The sequence below is a fragment of the Xylona heveae genome (genome assembly GCF_001619985.1).
Source record: "Xylona heveae TC161 unplaced genomic scaffold L228scaffold_6, whole genome shotgun sequence".
Taxonomy (NCBI): Eukaryota; Fungi; Ascomycota; class Xylonomycetes; order Xylonales; family Xylonaceae; genus Xylona; species Xylona heveae.
The window spans coordinates 1,196,501-1,217,897 of NW_017264198.1; the positions used below are offsets into that span (position 1 = coordinate 1,196,501).

A 21,397-nucleotide genomic window follows, 5' to 3' on the forward strand; every position below is an offset into this window, starting at 1 on the left:
GTCAGCGTGGCTTTTGGCGGCTGCGGTGGGCTGGCGGTGAGCGAGAAGAGGTGGAGGGAAAATGTCAAGCACGCAGCAAGAGTAGGAAGCTATAGCTTGAGGCGTTCCAGGTCAGCCAATCCCGTTCCAGTATTCTCCTCAGCTTCTTGATGTGAATATCCTCGAGGGTAGCAAAAAAACAAGATCCAAGTTGGTGTTTTGCTGTCTTCCCCAGAATGTCCAAACTGTCAAGAAACGGTAATGGGGGGACATGAACAAGGGGAGGATCATACAGTAGAGAGCTTGTGCAAGTCGCCTGACCGCGTGGCTCCAGTGAGTGGAAATGAGGAGCAAGTTCGGCAGCTCCGAGATAAGCAGAGAGCAATGAGAACCTTGCACAAGGTGTACCGTTGCAACAGGACCGATGAATCACCGGTAGATACCTAGGTAGATAGGTAGGTAGGTAGGTAGGTGGCTAAATAGATGGCCAAGTAAAAGAATTCTTGGAGGAATGAGTTGGTCGGGCACAGAGGCAGCAAGGTCAAAAATAAAGATAAAAAGGAATCAACTTGTTTTGCTGTCCTAAGGAACTCTTCTTTGTTCTCTGGGACGAACGGGGGGTCGATGGAAAGTGGCAACGTGCTCAACTTAAGTTGTCAAGCATCCCAGCCGGATCGCGCGTCAGGAGAGAGAAAGAGAGAGTCAAGAGAGAGAGAAGCGCAAAGAGTAAAACGTATGTCTAGGTGGTGGGAACGGAAGGACAGACCCTGTTTACGAAAGCCACATCATAGGCCCGATTGTAAGAGGTCCACATGGGGCGGAGGGAAGAAAAAAGGATGGGGAGGGAGGAGGGGGGGGATGGATGCGCAAGATCGTCGTGCCCCAGGAATCCCTCTGAAATCCAGAACCAGACTACTGGTGGTCGTGCTTCAACGATGCTGTGCATTGCAGGTGAAACCTGGGGACAGACAAGAGAAAGGTGGACAAGAAACGAGCGACTTCACACCGCCAAAAAGGACCGACCACGGGGGAAAAGAGGGAGAGGGAGGGAAAGTCGAATCGGAGGGTCGGGAAGACAAGGGGTGTAAGATGGTAAGATGGGGGGGGAAACACGGATGAGATGAAAAGAGACCGAGCGACGAACCATGGGACGAGGAGAGGGAGAGCAGAACGAGGAGGAATGGGATGCGTTCGGGGGCAGGATAATTCGTCGCCGGATGAGATACTAACATGGAGCACAGACATCTTCTTACACGTACAAGTGATAAAAAAGGAAAACCCTTAAACTTTCTTGGTCAACATTCCTAGAGGCGAACAGACAGAGTGTGAGAGAGCGACAAGGCTGTCGTCGTCCCCAGTTACGCGTCGTGAACGTCTCATCGTCTTTAATCTAAAAGATTCATCATTCATCCTACGAGTACCAGATAAGAAGCAGAGAGGCTGAATATTTTGGATGAGACTGACAACACAGAAAAGAAAATTACGAAGAAGAGGGAAAAGAATCAGAAAAAAAAATAAAAAAAAAAGATTGAGCAACCAAGGGAAAACATCAAGCGTTATACTGTAGATAGAAAAGGGTCGAATCATATGAAGATCCGTCAAGGGGCGACGCGTACACTAAAGCTGTGTCGGGTAAAGTGTCAAGAGGATCAAACGGCAGAGCTTCTCCGGAGTAAGGCAGTAGACGATGCGGGAGGCGGATAGAGGCAGCGTATCCCTACCACCATCCCAAAGAAAAAGACGACGATGAGGACGACGACGAGCAACGATAGTCGCATGAAGAGATCAGATTGGTACGGGACGGCAAGAGGCAAAAGGGAAAGACGGAACCGTACCATGGTTTGTCGGACGGTATTTATCAACAAAGTTTGGAGACATGCCGCCAACCATTACGCATCGGTCCTTTTTGCCTCTTTTTTCTCTTTTTCTCTTTTCTTTTTTCTGCGGTCGCTACCATGGATGGAATGGCTCGAATGAGTGTAGCTACCATCGTCAAATATACTGAATTCGATCATGCCCTTTGTCTCCTTGTACTTGCTTCCTTGTTTCTGCATCGATATACCTACAAGCCTACTACGTAGTAAAACTGTGTGATCGGCATCTGCCATCCTCTTTCTCTGACTCTAACTCTGTATTGCACACGCGTCCCTCTTCTGGTCTAGACGCCGGGAACCCTTTTCGCTTCCTTTATTCCGTTGCTGATATATGATACCTTAATCACGACATGCTCTTCCTCGGTCAATTTCTGCTTCGTTGTGCGTGTGCATCAAGCTAAAATGCTCAGTACAGACGCGCAGACACACGGAAAACAACCAGAGAGCAACTCTGGTTCTATGCCATTCTTCCGCAATGACTCCGTGTCGTCGTCGTCGTCGTTCCAAGACCAAAGAAAAACATCAGTTACAAACGCTTCATCACATTCAAATTATTGTTGAGGAATGTTCATCTTGTGTTTTCGTCTCGTTTTCCAATCCAGAAAAAAAAGCAGCCAAAAAGCAATTGTACGCTTTGTACTCCGTACAGAGGTACCAAAGTCGTGAGAGATGCATCCGATACGAAACCCCACGCTATCGGATGAATTGCTCGCTTCTGCACCCGTTTTCCACCACCCCCGTTTGTTGCCCCAGATTTGTGTGGGAACGCTCTCTTCCCTCCGTTGCCCCAAAGGAGGCCCCTCACCCCCATCGTCGTCGCTTTTTGCATCGTGGGTCCCCTTGTCCCCACCTCACCCAGGAATGTACAGTCGAGCACACGCCCACCTACCCAGGTATGCCCTACTATCTACACTAAGATGCATCCAGAAGACCAAAAAGAGGGGAGCACAGCCGTTCGTAAGAGGTGCAATTGCGGGAAGAACCCGAGCACGGGCGGGAACGGTGGCGACGCGGAAGCCTTTTCCTCTTACCCACTACCCACACGCCTTTGTCTGGCCTTGCCGCCCTTCCGGTCCCGTCTCCTCAACGACGCTATGCGTGGTCCACCGGTTTTCATCACTGCATCTAGGTATCCACTCAAAGGGCCTGTGCCGTTGATCAACACCCAGACAAATGTTTTTTTACTTGATGTTGCCTTTTCTTCTACGCCTGGCTTGACCGCGCTCAACGACTTTACTGTACTGTACAAATTAAAGCGCAAACAAAAGATTTACCAATGCCACATTCCTCTGACTTACTTGGGGTGTGTGTGTGAGAGAGCAAGAGCCTCGCCAAGACAGTCATACAACCTCGTGCTTTTCGCTTTCGGCACAATTTTGATAATCCATTCATTGATTGACCACTACACTGGGTCAGCATCCAACTGCGGAGAGAGTCTTTACCCTTGCCCCCCAAGCGAAAGAGACTGGTGGTCTCGGTATCGGTAAGATCATTTTGGTCCTCTGTTTTGGAGCGACAATCAATCAACATGGTCAGCATGCCCGCTCACCTTGGCTCTCCAACCAACATGGGTTTCTCTCTGGTCCCTACTGAAATGACCTCGTATGTCGTGTTACCTTTTCGCTGCTGCCAACCCCAGGGTTCCCCGTTTCTTCCATCTCATTTCCTCTTCCACAGTCATCATTTCTGTTGGCCTGCATGGCGATAGGATATTTCTCGCATCCCCGCAGCGATCACTGCCTCCATGCCTTCAGCTCGACCACCTTTCCCACCCCCCTACACCGGATATGCTTTCCTAACCATAGGCCGACTAATCTTACTACGGCTCTACAAATAAGCAGCAGGGCTTGCCATGGTTGATCTGGTTCGGATGCCGAAGCTCAATCGCTTCTATATTTGAAGACGAAGTACGGGATCTAACTGATGTGATTCGCTACTGTTGCATGCTCCTCCAGCCAAAGACAACAACACTTGACAGTTTCAATGCCAGGTGAATCCAATCGAATAAAGAATTGCTATTTCGCTCCCAGCGCCATGCTACGAGAGAGTGTGTATACGCTGCCCATCCCATCACAGACACTGCAATTCATAGGCTGAGCGGGCATGAGAGTCGATCACAATAATATTCCGTCTTACCACGCGGCTGCATATAGAAAATCGCTTCCCCACATATGCCCCAACCTGAAACTTGATTGTAGAATGACCGCATTCTTCAACTGCATTTTTGATCAGTACTGCGTCACTTTGATTCAAGTCTCGATGAGCGAGATTCGATACCCAAGAATAGCGACAATTGTTCCAAGACAAGCAAGGCTGAACTTGCTTGCTGCTGCTGAGACACCAAACCAAGGACAAGGAAAATTAAAGACGCTGCCCCTTTTCCATCAGCCCATCACTTCATCGCGCAGACAAATACGACAACGCAGCACAGCACCGTCCAACACAGTCTTATAGCCACTTTCAGTGAGGCAATGAAAAAAACTGCACAGTGGATGATTCTGTCACTTGTACGCCTCACGCTTCAGGGGTTTCATGCAACTTCCTCCGCCACAATGTGACGTGTCCCATTTCACTACTGCTGGTGGCGCTGCAAATCGCTGTCCGGTACCTGCAGCCATGCCAGACATGCTTGACAGCTGGGCGACACGGAGATGATGACGATGATGTTATTATTGCAGTCATTATTGAAAGAAAGGAAGTAGGCCAGTTCATTTCCTGTACACCGCTGTGCTGGACACACCCTCGATACGCCAAGGCAGAGAAAAACGTCTCAATTCAAATTCAAGAAACTTGATTTCGGAGATTCTCGGGCTCGCAATTGCGCTGATTATTATTCAATCGAGTTACGTCTACTTGCTTTCGCGTTCAATTCGTCAATGGGAGGGCCCGTACATCCAAGGGTCCAAGAGAGAGTTTGTTCCCTTGGGTCTGGGTAAACACGCTTCGTCATGCCCTGGATGACTAAGCTGGAAATTTGCGATCCAGGAACAACTCACGCGACGCGTACGTCCTCCGTACTGCAATACACTGTGCTTGGCCTTTCAAAAGTTTCTGCAAAGAATGCAGACCGAACTCGAGGGCATAAAAATTATCAAGAAGTATTTCGCAAATTTTCAGTTGGTCACGTGACATTTCATTATTTTTTATTCGCCGATGCCAAAGTCCGCCGACGCCATGCCGAAGCTGAATCACCTCAAAGCATCAAACATTAATGTTTTTGCTCTCCGACTTTTGTTGGATAAATACGATGCTATCTCCCGCGGTTTGCAAAATTTTCAAGACTGAATATGAACGCTGCCTACCAATGGTGTCTATGCGCTGGTAGAAATAAAACATGAAGACGCCTCCTGTTTTTGGTATATTTACCTTTTCAGATGGAGATCTTATATGGACTTGCTTCACATCTCTTCATTGAATCTTACCACCGACTATACCTTGAAGATTTCTTTCTAGTATTCTTCTTGGGAACGCCTTTCTATAATGGTAAGAGTGCTTGGCTACTCGCGCGACAACTTTAGAACCGCCTTTTGCTGGATAACAGATAGTTAGCATTATCGTCAGAGAGATTATTATAAGCGCATAACCACCCCGCGCTTTTCTGAAATCTCTCTGACTGGTTGTGTCTTAGGGAGGCTTTTTTACTTGGGGTCACTTGCCTCTACTCGCATTAACATATTGAACAGTCTGTCCAACGATGCCGCCATGCAGTACAGAAAGGCCACAAAAGTCGACGTTTACATTATGCATGCTATTTTCATCTCTCCATCTTGGGACAGTTATGGCTGATATGCTGAACTTTTCATTACGCTGCGCTCCTGGATCTTAATACTATCCTTTACTCACCCTAAACGGGTTTGCTGCAAAGCTGATACACAACGCTGATGAAGAGGAGACTTGCTCCAGGACGCTCTAGATTTATATCCTGGACAATTTGCTTGATCATCATCTTGAAATATTCCACTGTACAGTGCTCGAATGCCAAGGAGAAAACTTTCTCTTGTCTACTACTTGAGCAGGCTTCTCTTCTGGTCGACGTTGGGGTGTTATCGGTCTTTCGGACCGGACATCTATTGTTGGAGGGGAAATGGCCACTGCCTTATCCCGGTCACAAACCAGGAACGAGACTTTACGAAGCCGTGACAAGGCCAAGTGGGGCAGACGGGTAGAATTGGAGGTTAGGAGTTTTGATACTCGTAGTGATTCGTCGCGTGTAGTGCTCGACTTCCCGTGTCCCTCTCTGGATGGGTTCTAGTGTCCGCCCAGTTCTCGCGAGGGGCTCCAACACAGATAGCAGTGATCGGGTCCCCTGACCGACAGAGTGCAGCTCCCTCGGTCGGGCAGTAGGCAGGTTGGTTGACCGCCTTCGGGCCTCGTCGCTCGTCCGGCTACAAGTGGTCGAACGGCGCCAGAGGGATTCTACCGAGCGACGAAGAATGTTCTACTCCGCAGTGCTGCACGGCCACTGATGGCTGTCCTGGGCTGCGGCCCCCGTCAATAGCCGCCAAACACCAGTTCTGTAACCTTTTGACTTTGTCCGATCTGGCCAGATCAGCATCTTTTCCTTCGTCTTCATTGTGATTATGAAGATAATTGTGACTTCGTATTTGGATCAGGAACGGTCATGATCAGAGGCACAACATCATTTGACACCCTTCCTCATTAGATGCAACCCAGAAGTTTTTACTATTTGAAGCCGGTCCATTCCACGACAGGTTGACTCTTCGAAAACGCATCTCTCAATTTCCTGGACTCTTTCATTCTGGGATTCATCTATTATTCATCTATTTATATACATATATTGACCCGTGCAGTACAAGGAGTAGAGGAGGAAAGATTCTGATTGTGATTAATTTGCGACAAACGGAGGGTGATTAGAGTGCCTGATTCGCGACATTCTTCAGCGACGCCCGCGGGAAAACGTGGGCGGTGACAGCAGAAGACCAATTACAGCAGAAGGTGTAAGTAGCATCCCTGCATCTTTCCAGAATCTACCCCTCCTCTCTCCTCCTTGGCCCTTTTCTGGTCCGCGATTTCAACACGTCGAGGACACAAAACGTATCAACATCATGTAAAATGCCGCGTTTATGACGATAAGTACATTGGTTCAATCAAGCACCTCGCACCAGGTGGATCGTTCCTGAATGCTCGTCAACTGTACGAATAGAGAGCCACGATAGTTATCGTGGTGGTCGAACAGTTCTGCGCCGGTTCGTGACAGATTTTTGGTTCGGCCACTTTGCTCCCCGCCAAAAGTCACGTTGTACCCAATCAGAATCTTCCATGGTCTCACTAATGGGTGATAGTGTGGTGCCTGGTGGCACAACCGAGTTTATCACAAAAGTCCCCCATCAAGAGGTAACTCATACAGCAAAGCCATTCCTTGGGGCCCATGCACAACCCCCGGCCAAGCACCTCATTACGCTGATCGATTCGAACTTACCCTCTGTGCCCAACTGGGAGCTTTGAAAACATAAAAGGAAGCCTTAAGCCTCTTCTCTGGGGGAAACAAGTCTCTTTTGAACCAGGTATGATATATATTCATTGAACCATTTGATCGTTTGGTTTGAGCACAAAGTTGCTGATTGTGCCAGGGGAATAGATAAGGCTGCATTGCATCATTCCACACTTGGCATCGGTCCCCCCAGACCCGCACACATACAGAGTACTGATAGCCTACACGCACACATTGCCCAATTAAACAACCAGCCCCTGCCGCGCTTATCGACAATTGTGAGCCTTCTTTTGTTCTAGGAGCTGAATTTTCCTTTGCTCACCGACTCGACGCTGACCAGAGCAATTCAACTCAAGCAGCCTTGGCACTTTTCGTGTTAGAATATATACATAGAAAACACACCACCTCTCAAGGAGAAACAACGGAACGTCCCTCTGAATGAACCAACCATCATCATGTCTTCCAACCCAGAGCTCCAGGCCCCCAATAAGCTGGTCGAGCAAATCGTCCGTACTCCGGGCCGCCAACCCTCTCCCCAGCCCACGCATCTGAGCGTACCCGGCACCAACCATACTCGGATTCTGCACGAGCAGGGCAGCGGATATGTGGCTCCCAAATTTGAGGGCAAGGCGAAGCAGATGGAGGAGGGTGAGTGCGACACTACGATATTTTTTTGTACTTGAGCCTCGATTGAGAGAACACCTTACTAACGAATGGTTCCTTTTCGGTCAACCAGTCATGGACCAGCTCGAGGAAAAGGGCTTCATCCCTCCTGATTTCGTGGAGTCGGAGACCAATTGGTTCTACCAAGAACTTGGCATCGATGACATGTACTTTGAGACCGAGACCGTAGACAACATTGTCAACCATATTCTGTCCCTCTACGCCGCCAAGATTGCCGCCTATGCTCGTGATGACAAGCGCCTCGAGATTCGTCTGGACAAGGAGGCCACCGACCATGCCGTCTACATTGACACAAGCAAGCCCGGTGTCAGCATCATGGATGGACCCCGCTACGAACAGCGCATCGATGAGAAATATCTTGATCCGTCGTTGGGCGGCAACAGCTACCGTGTCGAGACCTTTCGTTCAGCCGGTGTGCTGCCGGGCGAGCAGGAGAACCAGTTGCGCTGCTACTTTGTCTACCAATGCGAGTTCGTCAACCCGAATCCGGGACCGCAAGAAACCAACATTGAGCTCATTGGCGACAAAACCTTCTTGAAGAAGGCGACCGCCAACACCAAGGCCATCTATGAGGAGATTATCAAAAATGCCGTCACTCGGTCCGGCCCAGTGATTGAAATGTTTGACATTGAAGGTCGTCGGGACAAGCGCCTGGTTGTGGCCTATCGCCAGAGCAGTGCACACGGTATTTTTAGTGCACTCAGTGACTTGGTACGTCTTATTATTATTGTTCCCGTCCCGGCAAGATTAGGGCTTGCTTTTCCCAAGCAAATGCTAATGAGACCAGTACCATTACTATGGAGTGACGTCGTCGAGAAAATATGTTGGTATGTAAATGGCATTCCGTGAGAAGATTATCGGACAAGACTAATATTGCGGCCCAGAGCAATTCTCCAACGGCGTGACTGTCATGTCCCTCTATCTCCGCCCTCTGCCCGTGACCGCTGCATCTTCCAAGTTTCCTCCCATTGAAGCTTCAATCCACCAGATTATGAAAGAGGTTTCTTTGCTGTACTGTATTCCGCAGAACAAATTCCAGGCCCACTTCGCCAGTGGCCAATTGAGCTTGCAGGAGACCATCTACGCACACTGCGTTTGGGTCTTTGTTCAACATTTCCTGAACCGTCTTGGTATGTGCTCGTGTCTCCATTGCAGTCAGATACCATTTGCTAACGGATTCTAGGCTCCGAATATACCTCCTTGTCCTCGATGCTTGATACCGGCAACAGTGTCCACGCTGAAGTCCTTGCCAAGATCAAGCGTCGTCTGCGCACGGAGACTTTTACTGCCGAGTACATTCTTGAAATTATCAGCCGCTACTCCAACCTGGTGCGGCCTCTGTACCTTGCGTTTGCCAACACCCACTATGTGCAAACGCGCGGGGAGAGGGATGACTTTCTCCCGACGCTGAGCTACCTGCGTTTGCAGGTAGACAAGGTCTTGAACGATTCGGAGCTCAAGGACCTGATCTCCAAATCGGTGGCTAACGAGCACGATGAAATGGTGATGACGGCGTTCCGTGTCTTTAACGCTAGTGTTTTGTAAGTTGATATTCTTGTCTGCAGCTGTGAGTGTCCCCCCGTGCTGACCCCGCTTTTTTTTTTTTTTTTTTAAGGAAAACAAACTTTTATACCCCCACAAAAGTTGCTTTGAGCTTCCGTTTGAATCCTGCTTTCCTTCCCAAGGCCGAATACCCTCAGCCGCTCTACGGCATGTTTTTGGTCATTTCCTCGGAGTTTCGTGGTTTCCACTTGGTAAGTTTCGAAATTCGCTCAGTTTTTTCCCTTCTGACCATGATAGCGTTTCCGTGACATTGCCCGCGGTGGCATCCGAATTGTCAAGTCGCGAAACCGAGAGGCGTACTCGATCAACGCTCGATCCTTGTTTGACGAAAACTATAATTTGGCAAACACCCAGCAGCGCAAGAACAAGGACATTCCCGAGGGCGGCTCCAAGGGTGTCATTCTCCTGGATGTGCACCATCAGGACAAGGTCCGTGTATCATTCGAAAAGTACATTGACAGTATTATGGACCTGCTGTTGCCACCCACTAGTCCTGGTATCAAGGACCCGATTGTCGATCTTCACGGTCAGCAAGAGATTCTCTTCATGGGTCCGGACGAGAATACCGCCGACTTGGTTGACTGGGCGACTGAGCACGCCCGAAGCCGAGGTGCACCTTGGTGGAAGTCCTTCTTCACTGGAAAGGTACGGATACTTTTTTTCTTCGTGTTTGTGGATTTTGTAATTTTATTGACTTTGTACATCAGAGCCCCAAGCTTGGTGGTATCCCGCACGACACCTATGGAATGACGACTCTGTCTGTTCGGGAATACGTCAAGGGCATCTATCGAAAGCTTGAAATTGATCCGTCCACGGTGAGGAAGCTGCAAACTGGTGGCCCTGATGGCGACCTTGGTTCCAATGAGATTCTCTTGGGCAATGAAAAGTACACTGCTATCGGTGCGTTATCTCCTGTTGATTTGTTTGTCTATTTTTCAAATGGCATTGGTTTTCTGACAATCTGGTATAGTCGATGGTTCGGGTGTACTCGTAGATCCTCAGGGTCTGGACCCGGAAGAGCTGCTTCGCCTCGCCAAGGAGCGAAAGATGATTTCGCACTTTGACGTTTCGAGACTGTCTGGTGAAGGCTACCGCGTGTTGGTTGAACAGACCAACATCAAACTGCCTAATGGCGAGCAGGTGCACAATGGCATGACGTTCCGTAACACTTTCCACTTGCGCACCGACATGCGTTACGACGTGTTCGTTCCTTGCGGTGGACGGCCGGAGTCTATTGATCTCAGCACTGTTGGCAAGCTCATTGCGCATGGCAAGACGACGATTCCTTACATTGTCGAGGGTGCCAATCTGTTCATCACCCAGGATGCCAAGCTGCGCCTAGAAAAGGCCGGATGCATTCTCATCAAGGATGCGTCGGCGAACAAGGGTGGTGTGACATCGTCGTCGCTCGAGGTTCTCGCTTCATTGTCGTTTGACGAGGCTGGCTTCGTTGAAAATATGTGTATTCGGGAAGACGGCACTGCGCCGAGCTTCTACAAGGAATACGTCACGGAGGTGCAGGAGACGATTAAGCGGAACGCCATGCTCGAGTTTGAGGCCATTTGGCGCGAACACAAGGAGACGAAGCAGCCGCGGAGTATCCTCAGTGATAACCTCAGTTGGGCAATTACCAAGCTCGACGAGGAGCTGCAGAAGACGGATCTGTGGGACAAGCAAGACCTGCGCCGGTCAGTCCTGCGGGACGCTTTGCCCAATTTGCTCCTTGAGAAGGTTGGACTGGACACTATTATTGAGCGGGTATGTAACGATCTTTTTTTTCTTTCTTTCTTTCTTTCTTTCTTTCTTTCCGTTTTTTAAATGAAGAATGCTAACGCACATTTAGGTGCCTGAAAACTATCTCCGTGCCATCTTTGGTAGCTACCTCGCCAGCCGCTTCGTGTACCAATTCGGCAGCAGCCCAAGCCAATTTGCTTTCTTTGATTTGTAAGTCCATCACTGGCCTTCTTTCTGTCACACTTTTATTATTATTATTATCCTTCTTCTTTTTCCAAACCATCGTTGTCTTTACAAGGTCAAGAGCTAACATGATGACAGCATGTCCCGCCGCATGGCCCAGCATCAAGCGTAAATTTAATCTTATAGGAATCTGGTAATAATCATGGCTGGCGTTTTCTACCCTTCTTACCCAATTTTTATCATCACAATCAGTATACATTTGCAGTATACAGCAGCATGATACGTGGCATGACAGCAGTCTTGTCGTCTCTAGTCTAGCTGATTAGCATATTTCATACAATCGTACAAGTATGGAGGGATCCCAGAGGGTGAGAGACATCATAACATATAACGTATAACATAAAAGTATGAATACTATCATTTGTTATGGAACAGCATCAAATTCATGTTGGATTGCATGCACCCATTGTACTTACAGAATTCATTTTCAAATGTAGTGTTGGGGAGGTGTAGTACTGTAGTACTGTAGTTCTCTGTGGTATGTGATACTGCGATGCTGTAGAGCGTAGACGGTAGTGCTTACTGTGCTCTTTATGACAACGACAATGATGACGACGATGACGATAATGGCAGCGATGGTATACTGTATACAGTATTTTTAATGACTATAGTTTGTTTTTTTTTTTTTTCCTTAATGTTTTTTTTATATTTTGTTTTCATATTTTTGTTTTTATATGTTTTTGTTTCATACCTTCATTCTATGTTTTTTTTTATGCTTTCTCTTTATGCTTTTAGGTTATACTTTTTTCTAATACTTTCTTTTATTTTTATTATTTTATAGCCTTATACACCTGTAATGGTTGAGTCCTTGACTGTTACGGTCTCGCTCGCTTTATGTTGCTCCTTCCACTTCTGCGCTTTAGTATGTTAAGCGACGACGACCATATATAAGGTCGTCGTCAGGAGCTACGTAAGAATCAAGCTTCTTTACACTCTCATACCATGTTCATCGTCGTAGGCCATAACAATTGGTAGCGACACTTTCTTCGATCCATTTGGATCCTCCAGACTACGTGGTTTTCCTGTAGCCGCCTTCTCTCGCTGTTCTACAAAGCGAGAGCCACGCAATACCAGCCAACGGCGACCCGTCGTCGTAGGTCCCTGGTCTTCTTACTCCTACTATTACCTTTCATAGCATCGCCCTGTATCTGTTGCTTATCGTTTCGTTCGAACCATTGTCCTTCTCATCACTCATACTCGTCTGCGTTACTTTCATTTCTTCATTGAACAACTAGTCGGCTTGGCCGGCAGCGTCACAACGGCTTCATCCTCGCGTAGGGGGAAGTCCAGGAGCAGTTCGATTTCAAACCGTCCGACGAGATTGAGGATAGAGGGGAGACTACAGCGTGTGCCGACACCTGAGTCAGATCCAACGGACGACACGTCGTTGGCCTGTACCTCTACGGAACTGGTTCTCTCTAACACCTCGTTGGTTCCTACGTCTACGGATTTAACTACTGCACCGACGGACCAATCTCTGGTATTGTCCTCCAGAGAATTGACGTCCCTGCTTTCGGAACTACCTGAAAGTGACGAGGGTGACCCTGTACAGAAGGTCTCGTCGTCGTCTTCTGACGAGGAGCTTCTGTCGACCGAGCGGCAACAACTAGATTCGCCCTTACGAGTGCTACAGGTAACAGCACCATTGCTCGTAACGGCACCTTCGCAAACAACGTCACCTCTTGACGTGACGATGCCTGACTATCAGGTACCCGAGGACCCTATGGATCCGCATCCCGGATATGGGGCAGCGTCGAACGTTCCACCGCCCTCGATGCCGAACGTTCCCCCCGTCGTTCCTCCTAGCACTGGGGGTGTACCGGGTTTTGGCGGTCCAGTGGACAATAGCCACCTAATGGCTATGATGATGCAAATCATGCAGCGCCAAATGGATAATATGGAACGCCGGCCGCCGCGTGAGATACGTGAGCTAAAGGTTGAATCTATTGGTGAATTCGCACCTAATTCCGCTACCGACGCCTACGCGGCGCAAACCTTCATCGACAACATTCAGGACGCAGTGAGAGCGTTCGGCGAGGAACGGGTATTGGTCTCACTTAAAAAATGTCTTACCAATGATCGTGCACGTGACTGGTTGTACGGTCTATCTAAAGAAGACAGAGAAGTGATGGACCGATCAGCCGTCGAATGGTGCCGACGTATCCGCGCCAAATTCATGCCCCGCAGGGGAATTGCTCGCATTGAGGCTGACCGCGAGAAGTTTACGTGGTCGTCAGGACGAGAACCCTCAGATTACCTTACCAAGAAGTTACGTCTATTGAGGATCGCAGGGTACGATGATGAAAACGACTTGGTCGAAAGGGTACATGATGGCTTCTCTCTAGAGCCATCCATCCAAATCGCCATGGAGTCTGTTTTGGAGGACGATGAGAATACACATTCTGGGACCACCTGACGGTGGTATATCGAAAAGGTCGTGATATTCCAGTACCCGACGCCCTGTCCAGATGGGACCCCAGGGAGGTAACGCTCGTCCCTGACCCGGCAAACGAGACTGCCTCGAAAGGTGGCCCCTTGTCGCAAATCAAGGATTTCACAACGGACCACGCGTACCCCGCTATTACGGTAGAGGATGATCTGAAGCAGCGACATCGGGAAGGGGTAGCCTCCGACCGGCATCTAAAAACCGTCCGCGAGTTTGTTCTCTCGCAGGGCCGAAATGACCCTACCGACGATTCGATTCGAACGTCATTAAGCCAATATGTCATAAAGGATGATCTACTATTTTTTGAGGATCCCATCAACCATCGCCTAAGACTCGTGGTCCCACCAAGCCTACAGCAACACTACCTCGAGCTGACCCATGACCGACAGTCCCACCACGGGCACGGACGAACGTATGCGCGGTTGGCAGACAAGTACTTCTGGCCCAGAATGCGCAAGACAGTCGAGCATTATGTTAACCATTGCCCGGACTGCTTACGAAATCGTACTAGCCGTCAGCGTAGTTACGCCGCCCTACGCCCTATAGACTCCCCGGCAGAACCGTTTCACACGTTATCGATTGACTTCATTACCGACCTACCGGAAGCCGATAGCCTCCACGCGCCCAACAAAGTCGATACAATCCTTACGGCTACCGATAAGTTCTCTAAAGCTGTAACGTTGATACCAGGACGAAAAGACTACTCTTCTGGAACGTGGGCAGTCCTCTTCTGGGACCAGGTAGTTACGAGATGGGGCATTCCGCGCGTGGTCATGACAGACCGCGATCGACGTTTTATACATGGGTTTTTCAACGCCCTATTCACGAGAGCAGGCACGAGGTTCATAACGACCACTGCATATCATGGTAGCGCGAACGGGCAAGACGAGCGGTCGAATCAGGAAATTGAAATTACGATCCGCTACCACGTCGATGCTACGCAATCGAATTGGCCGAACACCTTACCCATCGTAGCAGGGCAGATAAACAACTCTGACTGCACGGCTTTGGATGGGTTATCCCCTAACGACCTGCTATATGGTATGAAGGTCAGGCAAGCCTATGACATCCCTGGCGAGCAGATGGGAGCATCCCCGGCTACTGTTCCCCGGGAGGATATGAGGGAAATAGCACGACGCGCCGCTGCCGACGCGATAGCTCTCGGAAAGAAAGCTATGGCGCGTCAGCACAATCGTCGGCACCGTGACCCAGAACCCGATTTCTCATCGGGATGGGCACTGTTGCGGTTGAAGCATTACCAACTCCCGTCAGTTAAGAAAGCTAAATTGGGACCCCAGCAGGTTGGGCCGTTCCGGATTCTCGAAAAGGTGGGAAAGGGTGTGGCCTACCGTCTTGAGCTACCCTCGACTATCCGCATCCACCCGGTAATAGCCTCTATCCACCTACGGCCATGCCCTGCACCAGGGAGCGACGACTTCGGAAGAGAGATGCCTGAACCGGGGCCAGTGGAGACGGCCCACGATGGTCAGGGCGAACCTGAGTATGAGGTCAGTCAGATACTACGCTCACGGATGTCTCGAGGACAACGTCAGTACTTCGTTCGATGGGTCGGATACGGTCCAGAATACGACCAATGGATTCCTGAAGAAAACCTCGAGAACGCCCCTGATCTACTTCGCGAATTTAGGGAGCGTAACGGAATCGCATAGCAATTAAAGGCCTATGCCATATATTATCGTGTTAATGTTGACGGAGTTTTATTACTATACCCACGGGATTGCTTTTGCTGTTTCGACGATACCCTGGGGCTTTTGGAGTTTATAAATATTCACTTGTTCGGCGCACCGTGGCCGATTCACTGGCACTCGCTTATAGTCTGTTTATATTATTGTTCTCGAGACGCGTTGCTTCCTATCTCTTTTTCAACTTCAGTCGGCTTCTCGACTCTTCACGTCTTACTTCATCTACCACCTTGTCGCTACGCCGTTACTGCCAGAATGCCGCGCATGGATATCCATAACGTACGACGTCGTATTAACGACGCAACCAAGAAAGGTCGCGAACCATCTCAACGGGACAAAGACGCGCTCAACGAGTGGCGGCGTGAGAATGGTCTTCAGGTTGAATCTCGAACTGAACCAACGGGCGAACAAGTCCAGGTTACACCGACGAAGGTTAAGGTTCCTGAGATGAACCTCAACGTCTCGGACGACGAAAAGGACTCAAAATTCGTCGTCGAGAACTATGGAATCCCTGTTGGCGTGACCAACACGAAGCCCCGGCGCGTGGTGGTGGTTGAGATCAATCCATACCATAAACGAATGGACATCAAAGCCCTCCCAGTCACCCGCTATGGCCACCTCATCGTCCCAAATGAAATAAGAAATGTTTCCTACGATGACGTTACGTTCGATCAAAATCTCGGCATTACTTGTCCTAGAGACCTCGTCGCCGTGGCACTTACTCGGAAGGATACCTTCTGGGCTGATGCTCAGGATTACTACGACACTAGCGACGACTATAGTTTCAAAATTGCACAGGCGAGCGTTCGTTCCAAAAAGCTGTATAGGGACCCCCTACGGGCAAACGTCCAGGGATTGTCCAGACAGCAAACTATCCAACGTACGGTGAATTTCGCGGACGCAATGGTGGACGTAACCGACGACCTCCAGGAGAAACTGGCTGCTTTTGCGAAGGGGGAAATCTCCGACCTCCAACTGCGCTCGGCAGCGGTAGCTGTGGTCGACAAGATCACAGTCATCCATGCCCGTGCCAAGCGTGGGGATTATGACGACAGACCTGTGAACGCCACTTTTGAGAACTATCTTTCAGAGGGGCTGACGTACGAACAACGTCCCGACGAGGAGATTGAGGATACCGAGGTAGAAGACGACGACTTCAACGTCTCTACGGATGAAGAATCGTCCTCGGTTGAATCGATCGATCAATGACTATGGTAATGGTCCACGTTCTGTCGCTAACTTTTTCCAATCTCGTTGCGCTGTCGGTTCGCTTTGACCCGCTTGCTAGCTGCTATCTTTTTCCAGCCTGTTACTCTGTCAGTTCGTTTCCTTATGTATGCGCCATCGGGGCCGATGGCTTTTATTCGTTGCGGCCAATTGTTACGGTCTCGCTCGCTTTATGTTGCTCCTTCCACTTCTGCGCTTTAGTATGTTAAGCGACGACGACCATATATAAGGTCGTCGTCAGGAGCTACGTAAGAATCAAGCTTCTTTACACTCTCATACCATGTTCATCGTCGTAGGCCATAACATTGACCATGGCCCAGGCGGCCAGGCCCCGTGGTTTTCTTTTATAATTACATTGTTCTTTTATAATTACATTGTTCTTTTATTATTACTATTTTCTTTTATAGTTTTAGTCTTCTTTTATCTATATACTTTATATATATTATATATATATATATATGTATATGGTTTTAAATGTATAGACTATAGAATTATATATATATGTACATTATATATAGTACTTATATCTTGTCTTGAGTCTTGAGTCTTGAGTCTTGACATAGTATACTATAATACTATATACTTAAAAGTTAAATATATAGACTATAGAATTATATACTTTATACCTTATACCTTATACCTTATGCCTTATACCTTATACCTTATACCTTATACCTTATACATTATACATGGTAGTATATTACATGGATTAAGTAGCAAGTTTATTAACTTTGTTAAAACTTAAGAACTTGTTACTTTTCATCTTGTTACAACTTACAATTTACTTATATATCTTGATTATTATATGTAGCATGCCTTGTCCTATATATCTTATATACCCTACCCTGTCTATAATCATGTTACAACTTGATACATCTTATCAAATTATTAAAGTTATATAAGGTACACCGTACCTACAGGCTACGAGCTGCGAGCTGCGAGCTGCGAGCTACAGGCTACAGGCTACAGGCTTTGGACTATGAACTCTGTGGTTTCATCTGGGTCCTCGATCGTCGATCCTCAGCCATCGGTCCTCCGTCCTCCGTCCTCGGTCCTTGAGGCTCGCTGTTCGCTGTTCGCTGTTCGCTGGTCATGGGTAAACAGTGTAAAATGTCTCGAGACTCGTGAGTGGTAAACTATACCAGTCCTACGGTCCCTAGTAGCCTACCAGGAGGTAAGAAACAAGGTTGCAGGCGAGAAACAGGTTCACAGGTTCACAGGTTCCAGACTGGGGCAAATTATATATATCGGGGCAGCGGGGGTGATCTGATATGCACTCTGCACTCAAAGTATCTCGTCATGTAAATGTATCGAGTTATGTATGTATATAAGGTATATATATACATGCGACGGGGGAGATATACATAAATAAATATATAAATACGTAGAAATGTAGAAATGTAGATGGATGATGAGAGGAGCGCAAGGAAAAGGTACACGAGGGGGGGAAAATGGGGACCTATGGGACGAGGGAGAGAAAGAAAGAAGGGAAAGGAGTAAGGAGAGAAAAGGGGGGGGAAATGGGATGTATGGGACCAAGGAGAGAATCAAAAAATAAATAAATAAAAAATGAATAAAATAAAAAGAGAAGGACAAAGGACAAAGACTAATCTCTGACACCCCACCGCCCGACTTCGGCCATGGCGTGAGTGCCGCCTTCTGCCAGTTTTTCTGGCGCCAGAGCGAGTCCTTCTCCTCTTCCTCCTCCACCACCACCACCACCACCACCACCACCACCTCCTCCTACTACTTGCGTGATTGCATCTCCACCTGGACGACCACTGGCACCGGCACCGGCAAGGGCACTAGCGATGCACTGCCATCCGTCGCGGCCGCCGCCCCAGCGGAGGACCTGGGACTTGAAGAGTTCGCCAGAGGTCCGACTAATGGGGGACATGCGTTTGTCACTGGAGTTGGCACCCGTACTACCACCCACAATATCACTCCCACCAAAAACATCTTTCCAAATCTTGCCTGCAATGGCCCTATCAAACAGATACGCATAATACGTGGCGCCGTAGTTGAACAAGTGGCCGTAGAAGCCATGCCAGCTTGTGCCGGGCGGGTCAGGCAAGGTAGCGTTCGCGGCGAGCACGGAGTGATAGATTGCGCTGCTGTCGAGCTGTTTTCCACTTCCACTTGCACTTCCAGTAGGGCTTACACCGGTGCCGTGAAAAGCCTGATCGAGCATGGCGAGGATAATCTGCGCCTCGGTCTCGGATCCGGCGAGTCGGTGGTCGAGATCGATCTTGTCTTTGACCATGTGATACGGCAACGGCGAGTCGGTTTCCCAGTGGCGCGCAAAGAGGGCGAGGACGTCTGGATCAGAGGCGAAATGCTCCATGAGGACAGAGGGGAGTTCGGCGAAATCCGTGGCGCAGCGTGTGCCCGAGACGTTCTGGAGCGCGGTGCGGCCGAGCATGGAGTGCACGGCGTGGCCCATTTCGTGGAAAAGCGTTTGGACTTCGCGGAAGGTAAGCAGGGCGGGGGGCCGCTCTTTGTAGCTTGTCGAGGGGTCGCGTCGTCCAGAGGATGAGTATGAGGATGAGGAGGATGGGTGGCGCGCAAAGTCGCAGATGAGTGCAATGGTGGGAAGTTGGTAGAGTTCGCCTTGGGCGTTGCGAGCGCTGGCCATGCCGTCGACGGAGGCGGCGTCAGCGTCAAGCGTGTTGTTCCAGAGCTGTCGCGCTTCGTGGGTTTCGTCATCGGAGATGCGGCGCGAACAGCGGAGCGTGAAATGCGCAGGATGCGGGTTCTTGCCTGCGCGCTCAAACAGGTCGCAGTAGACGACGGCAATGTGGCCGTCGGTTTCATCGAGCACGTCGAGTCGCCGCACGTCCGAGTTCCAGATTTCTCCGGGAAGCGTCTCGTGCGGGACCAGCCGCACGCCGTAGAGCCGGTTGAAGAGCCGAGATATTCCCTGCATGACGGTTCCAAGGGAAAAGTAGGAGGAGAGAAAGTCGGGGTTGCGCCGCTTGGCGCGAGACTGCGCAATCAGGCGCTGGCTGTAAAAGTCTCGATCCCATGGGTTTAGTGAGTCGGGGGTCCGGCCGGCAAATGGGTCGGATTGCTTGAGTTTGAGTAGGTCGGAGAGCTCTTTTTGCACGCGCGGGAGGTTGTCCGCTGCCAGCGCTTGCAGAAAATTATTCACCGCGGCTGGGAAAAAAGTCATGTCAGTATAGTTAGACTTCTGGGGTAGAAATGAGTAACAAAGTAAAGGGTGAGAATTACCTGGTGATTTGGCCATTTTGTCGCCTAGTGTCATTTCTGCGTAGCTTGTAAATCCAGAGAGTTTCGCCAGTTCTGCGCGCTTCTTGAGCATCTCTTCAAGTAGTCCCAGCGTCTCGCCTGACGCCGTCCGGCTCGCCATGAAAATGTCATGACGCGTATTCTCGTCCACCACTGACCGTAATGCCATGGTCGCCGGTCGCCCAATGCTGGGCAAAGTGCTAGTCCCCCATCTTGTAAGTTGCCGAACCAGCACCGGATCCATGCCCTTTAGGCGACTACTGGGAAATGAGAGAAACGGTTGCTGCGGCTCCATGGTGTCCACAAAGGTATGGCCCAGTTGCGCAATCTCGTTGGACAGATTGACAAACTGCTGGCGGTGCTCAGCCGGAAGGTCAATTGCAGACTGTGCAAAATCTTTTAATAGAATGTTGGCCACCAGCTTCTCCTCTTCGTTCCATGATTCCCACACTTCTGGCATTTCTGTCGCGCGCTTGAGCTGATCATTCAGCTCTGTTGTGGTGTTCAGGACGTTCATGTATTCAAACATGAGCGCATGGGCTTGGGATGCGGCGGCCTGGATCTGCCGGTCTGGGTGTGTATTGCGAACAAAGTCGGACAGGTCAATGACCCGGCAGAGAAAGTCGCTGAGGCGGTCCAAGTCCCGCACGACCGCCTTGTATTCATCTACAGTCGACGCGGAGATGACCTTGGTGACAATCTTCTGGCAGCGTCGCACAGTAATTGCGGCAAATTGCTGAAATCCTGCAGGGCTCTTGAGGTGACGGTTCTGAAATAGTCCTGCAGGGCGGACTGCCGAGCTGCCTGAACGGGTCTTGGATGAGAATTCGCGCCAGAACTGGGGCGAGTCGAAAATCTGTCGTAATGCTTCATCATCGCGTGCAGCTCCTGGCGTGCCATGATAGACTAGAGGTGTCGACGTTGTATTGTCCCTGAAAAAGGTTTCAGTAGCTGTCGCAGCAGTGGCCAAGGTTCGGCCCTGCTGGTGTTGCCGAATAAGACATCTTGAGCAGGTCCATGCCTGGCGAGTAACAGGTTTGAGCATCTTTCCTTAATGCCCCGTCTGCTGATCACCGCCAGTGAAGGACAACGACAATAGATGTTCGATTCGTCGTGCTTGTCGTGATTCTTGTCGTCGTCATTGTGTTACTGGCACCCGGCATCGGCAATAATATCTTCTTCAATCTGATAAGATTTGGTTAATCGCTCGCGCTGCCGCTTACGTCGTTGCCGAGATGGGTGT

General features: G+C 49.5%; 5 protein-coding genes across 5 annotated transcripts; 3 read left to right on the plus strand and 2 right to left on the minus strand.

The window, feature by feature from the left end:
- Positions 1-1,179: 1,179 nt before the first annotated feature.
- On the minus strand, positions 1,180-1,717 carry L228DRAFT_151159 (hypothetical protein). The gene has a single exon (XM_018329286.1). It carries the CDS (start codon positions 1,564-1,566, stop codon positions 1,261-1,263), a length of 306 nt encoding a protein of 101 aa, XP_018187916.1. The 5' UTR covers positions 1,567-1,717; the 3' UTR covers positions 1,180-1,260.
- Positions 1,718-2,513: 796 nt separating this feature from the next.
- Positions 2,514-3,446, plus strand: L228DRAFT_151203 (hypothetical protein). The gene has a single exon (XM_018329287.1). It carries the CDS (start codon positions 2,771-2,773, stop codon positions 3,338-3,340), a length of 570 nt encoding a protein of 189 aa, XP_018187917.1. The 5' UTR covers positions 2,514-2,770; the 3' UTR covers positions 3,341-3,446.
- A 4,314-nt stretch (positions 3,447-7,760) lies between these two features.
- On the plus strand, positions 7,761-11,500 carry L228DRAFT_211315 (glutamate/leucine/phenylalanine/valine dehydrogenase; the record flags this gene model as incomplete). The annotated part of the gene is made up of 10 exons (XM_018329891.1): positions 7,761-7,953; positions 8,042-8,700; positions 8,777-8,816; positions 8,874-9,119; positions 9,173-9,530; positions 9,605-9,743; positions 9,790-10,197; positions 10,260-10,452; positions 10,523-11,310; positions 11,396-11,500. 10 exons carry the CDS (start codon positions 7,761-7,763, stop codon positions 11,498-11,500), a joined length of 3,129 nt encoding a protein of 1,042 aa, XP_018187918.1.
- A 4,433-nt stretch (positions 11,501-15,933) lies between these two features.
- Positions 15,934-16,887, plus strand: L228DRAFT_239339 (hypothetical protein; the record flags this gene model as incomplete). Its single annotated transcript, XM_018331132.1, has 1 exon — positions 15,934-16,887. One exon carries the CDS (start codon positions 15,934-15,936, stop codon positions 16,885-16,887), a length of 954 nt encoding a protein of 317 aa, XP_018187919.1.
- Positions 16,888-18,178: 1,291 nt separating this feature from the next.
- On the minus strand, positions 18,179-21,289 carry L228DRAFT_283518 (zincin). Its single transcript, XM_018336122.1, has 2 exons — positions 20,137-21,289; positions 18,179-20,061 (listed from the first exon to the last, which is right to left on the minus strand). Exons 1-2 carry the CDS (start codon positions 21,197-21,199, stop codon positions 18,512-18,514), a joined length of 2,613 nt encoding a protein of 870 aa, XP_018187920.1. The 5' UTR covers positions 21,200-21,289; the 3' UTR covers positions 18,179-18,511.
- Positions 21,290-21,397: the final 108 nt, after the last annotated feature.

What these genes read in the sequence shown, in the direction of transcription:
- L228DRAFT_151159 (XM_018329286.1), bottom strand. Translation starts at nt 1,566, where the DNA reads ATGATTCGACCCTTTTCTATCTACAGTATAACGCTTGATGTTTTCCCT.
- L228DRAFT_283518 (XM_018336122.1), bottom strand. Translation starts at nt 21,199, where the DNA reads ATGCTCAAACCTGTTACTCGCCAGGCATGGACCTGCTCAAGATGTCTT. An exon ending in CAAAATGGCCAAATCACCAG is followed by an intron (nt 20,062 to 20,136) that starts GTAATTCTCACC and finishes CTTTTTTCCCAG; the next exon opens with CCGCGGTGAATAATTTTCTG.
- L228DRAFT_151203 (XM_018329287.1), top strand. Translation starts at nt 2,771, where the DNA reads ATGCATCCAGAAGACCAAAAAGAGGGGAGCACAGCCGTTCGTAAGAGG.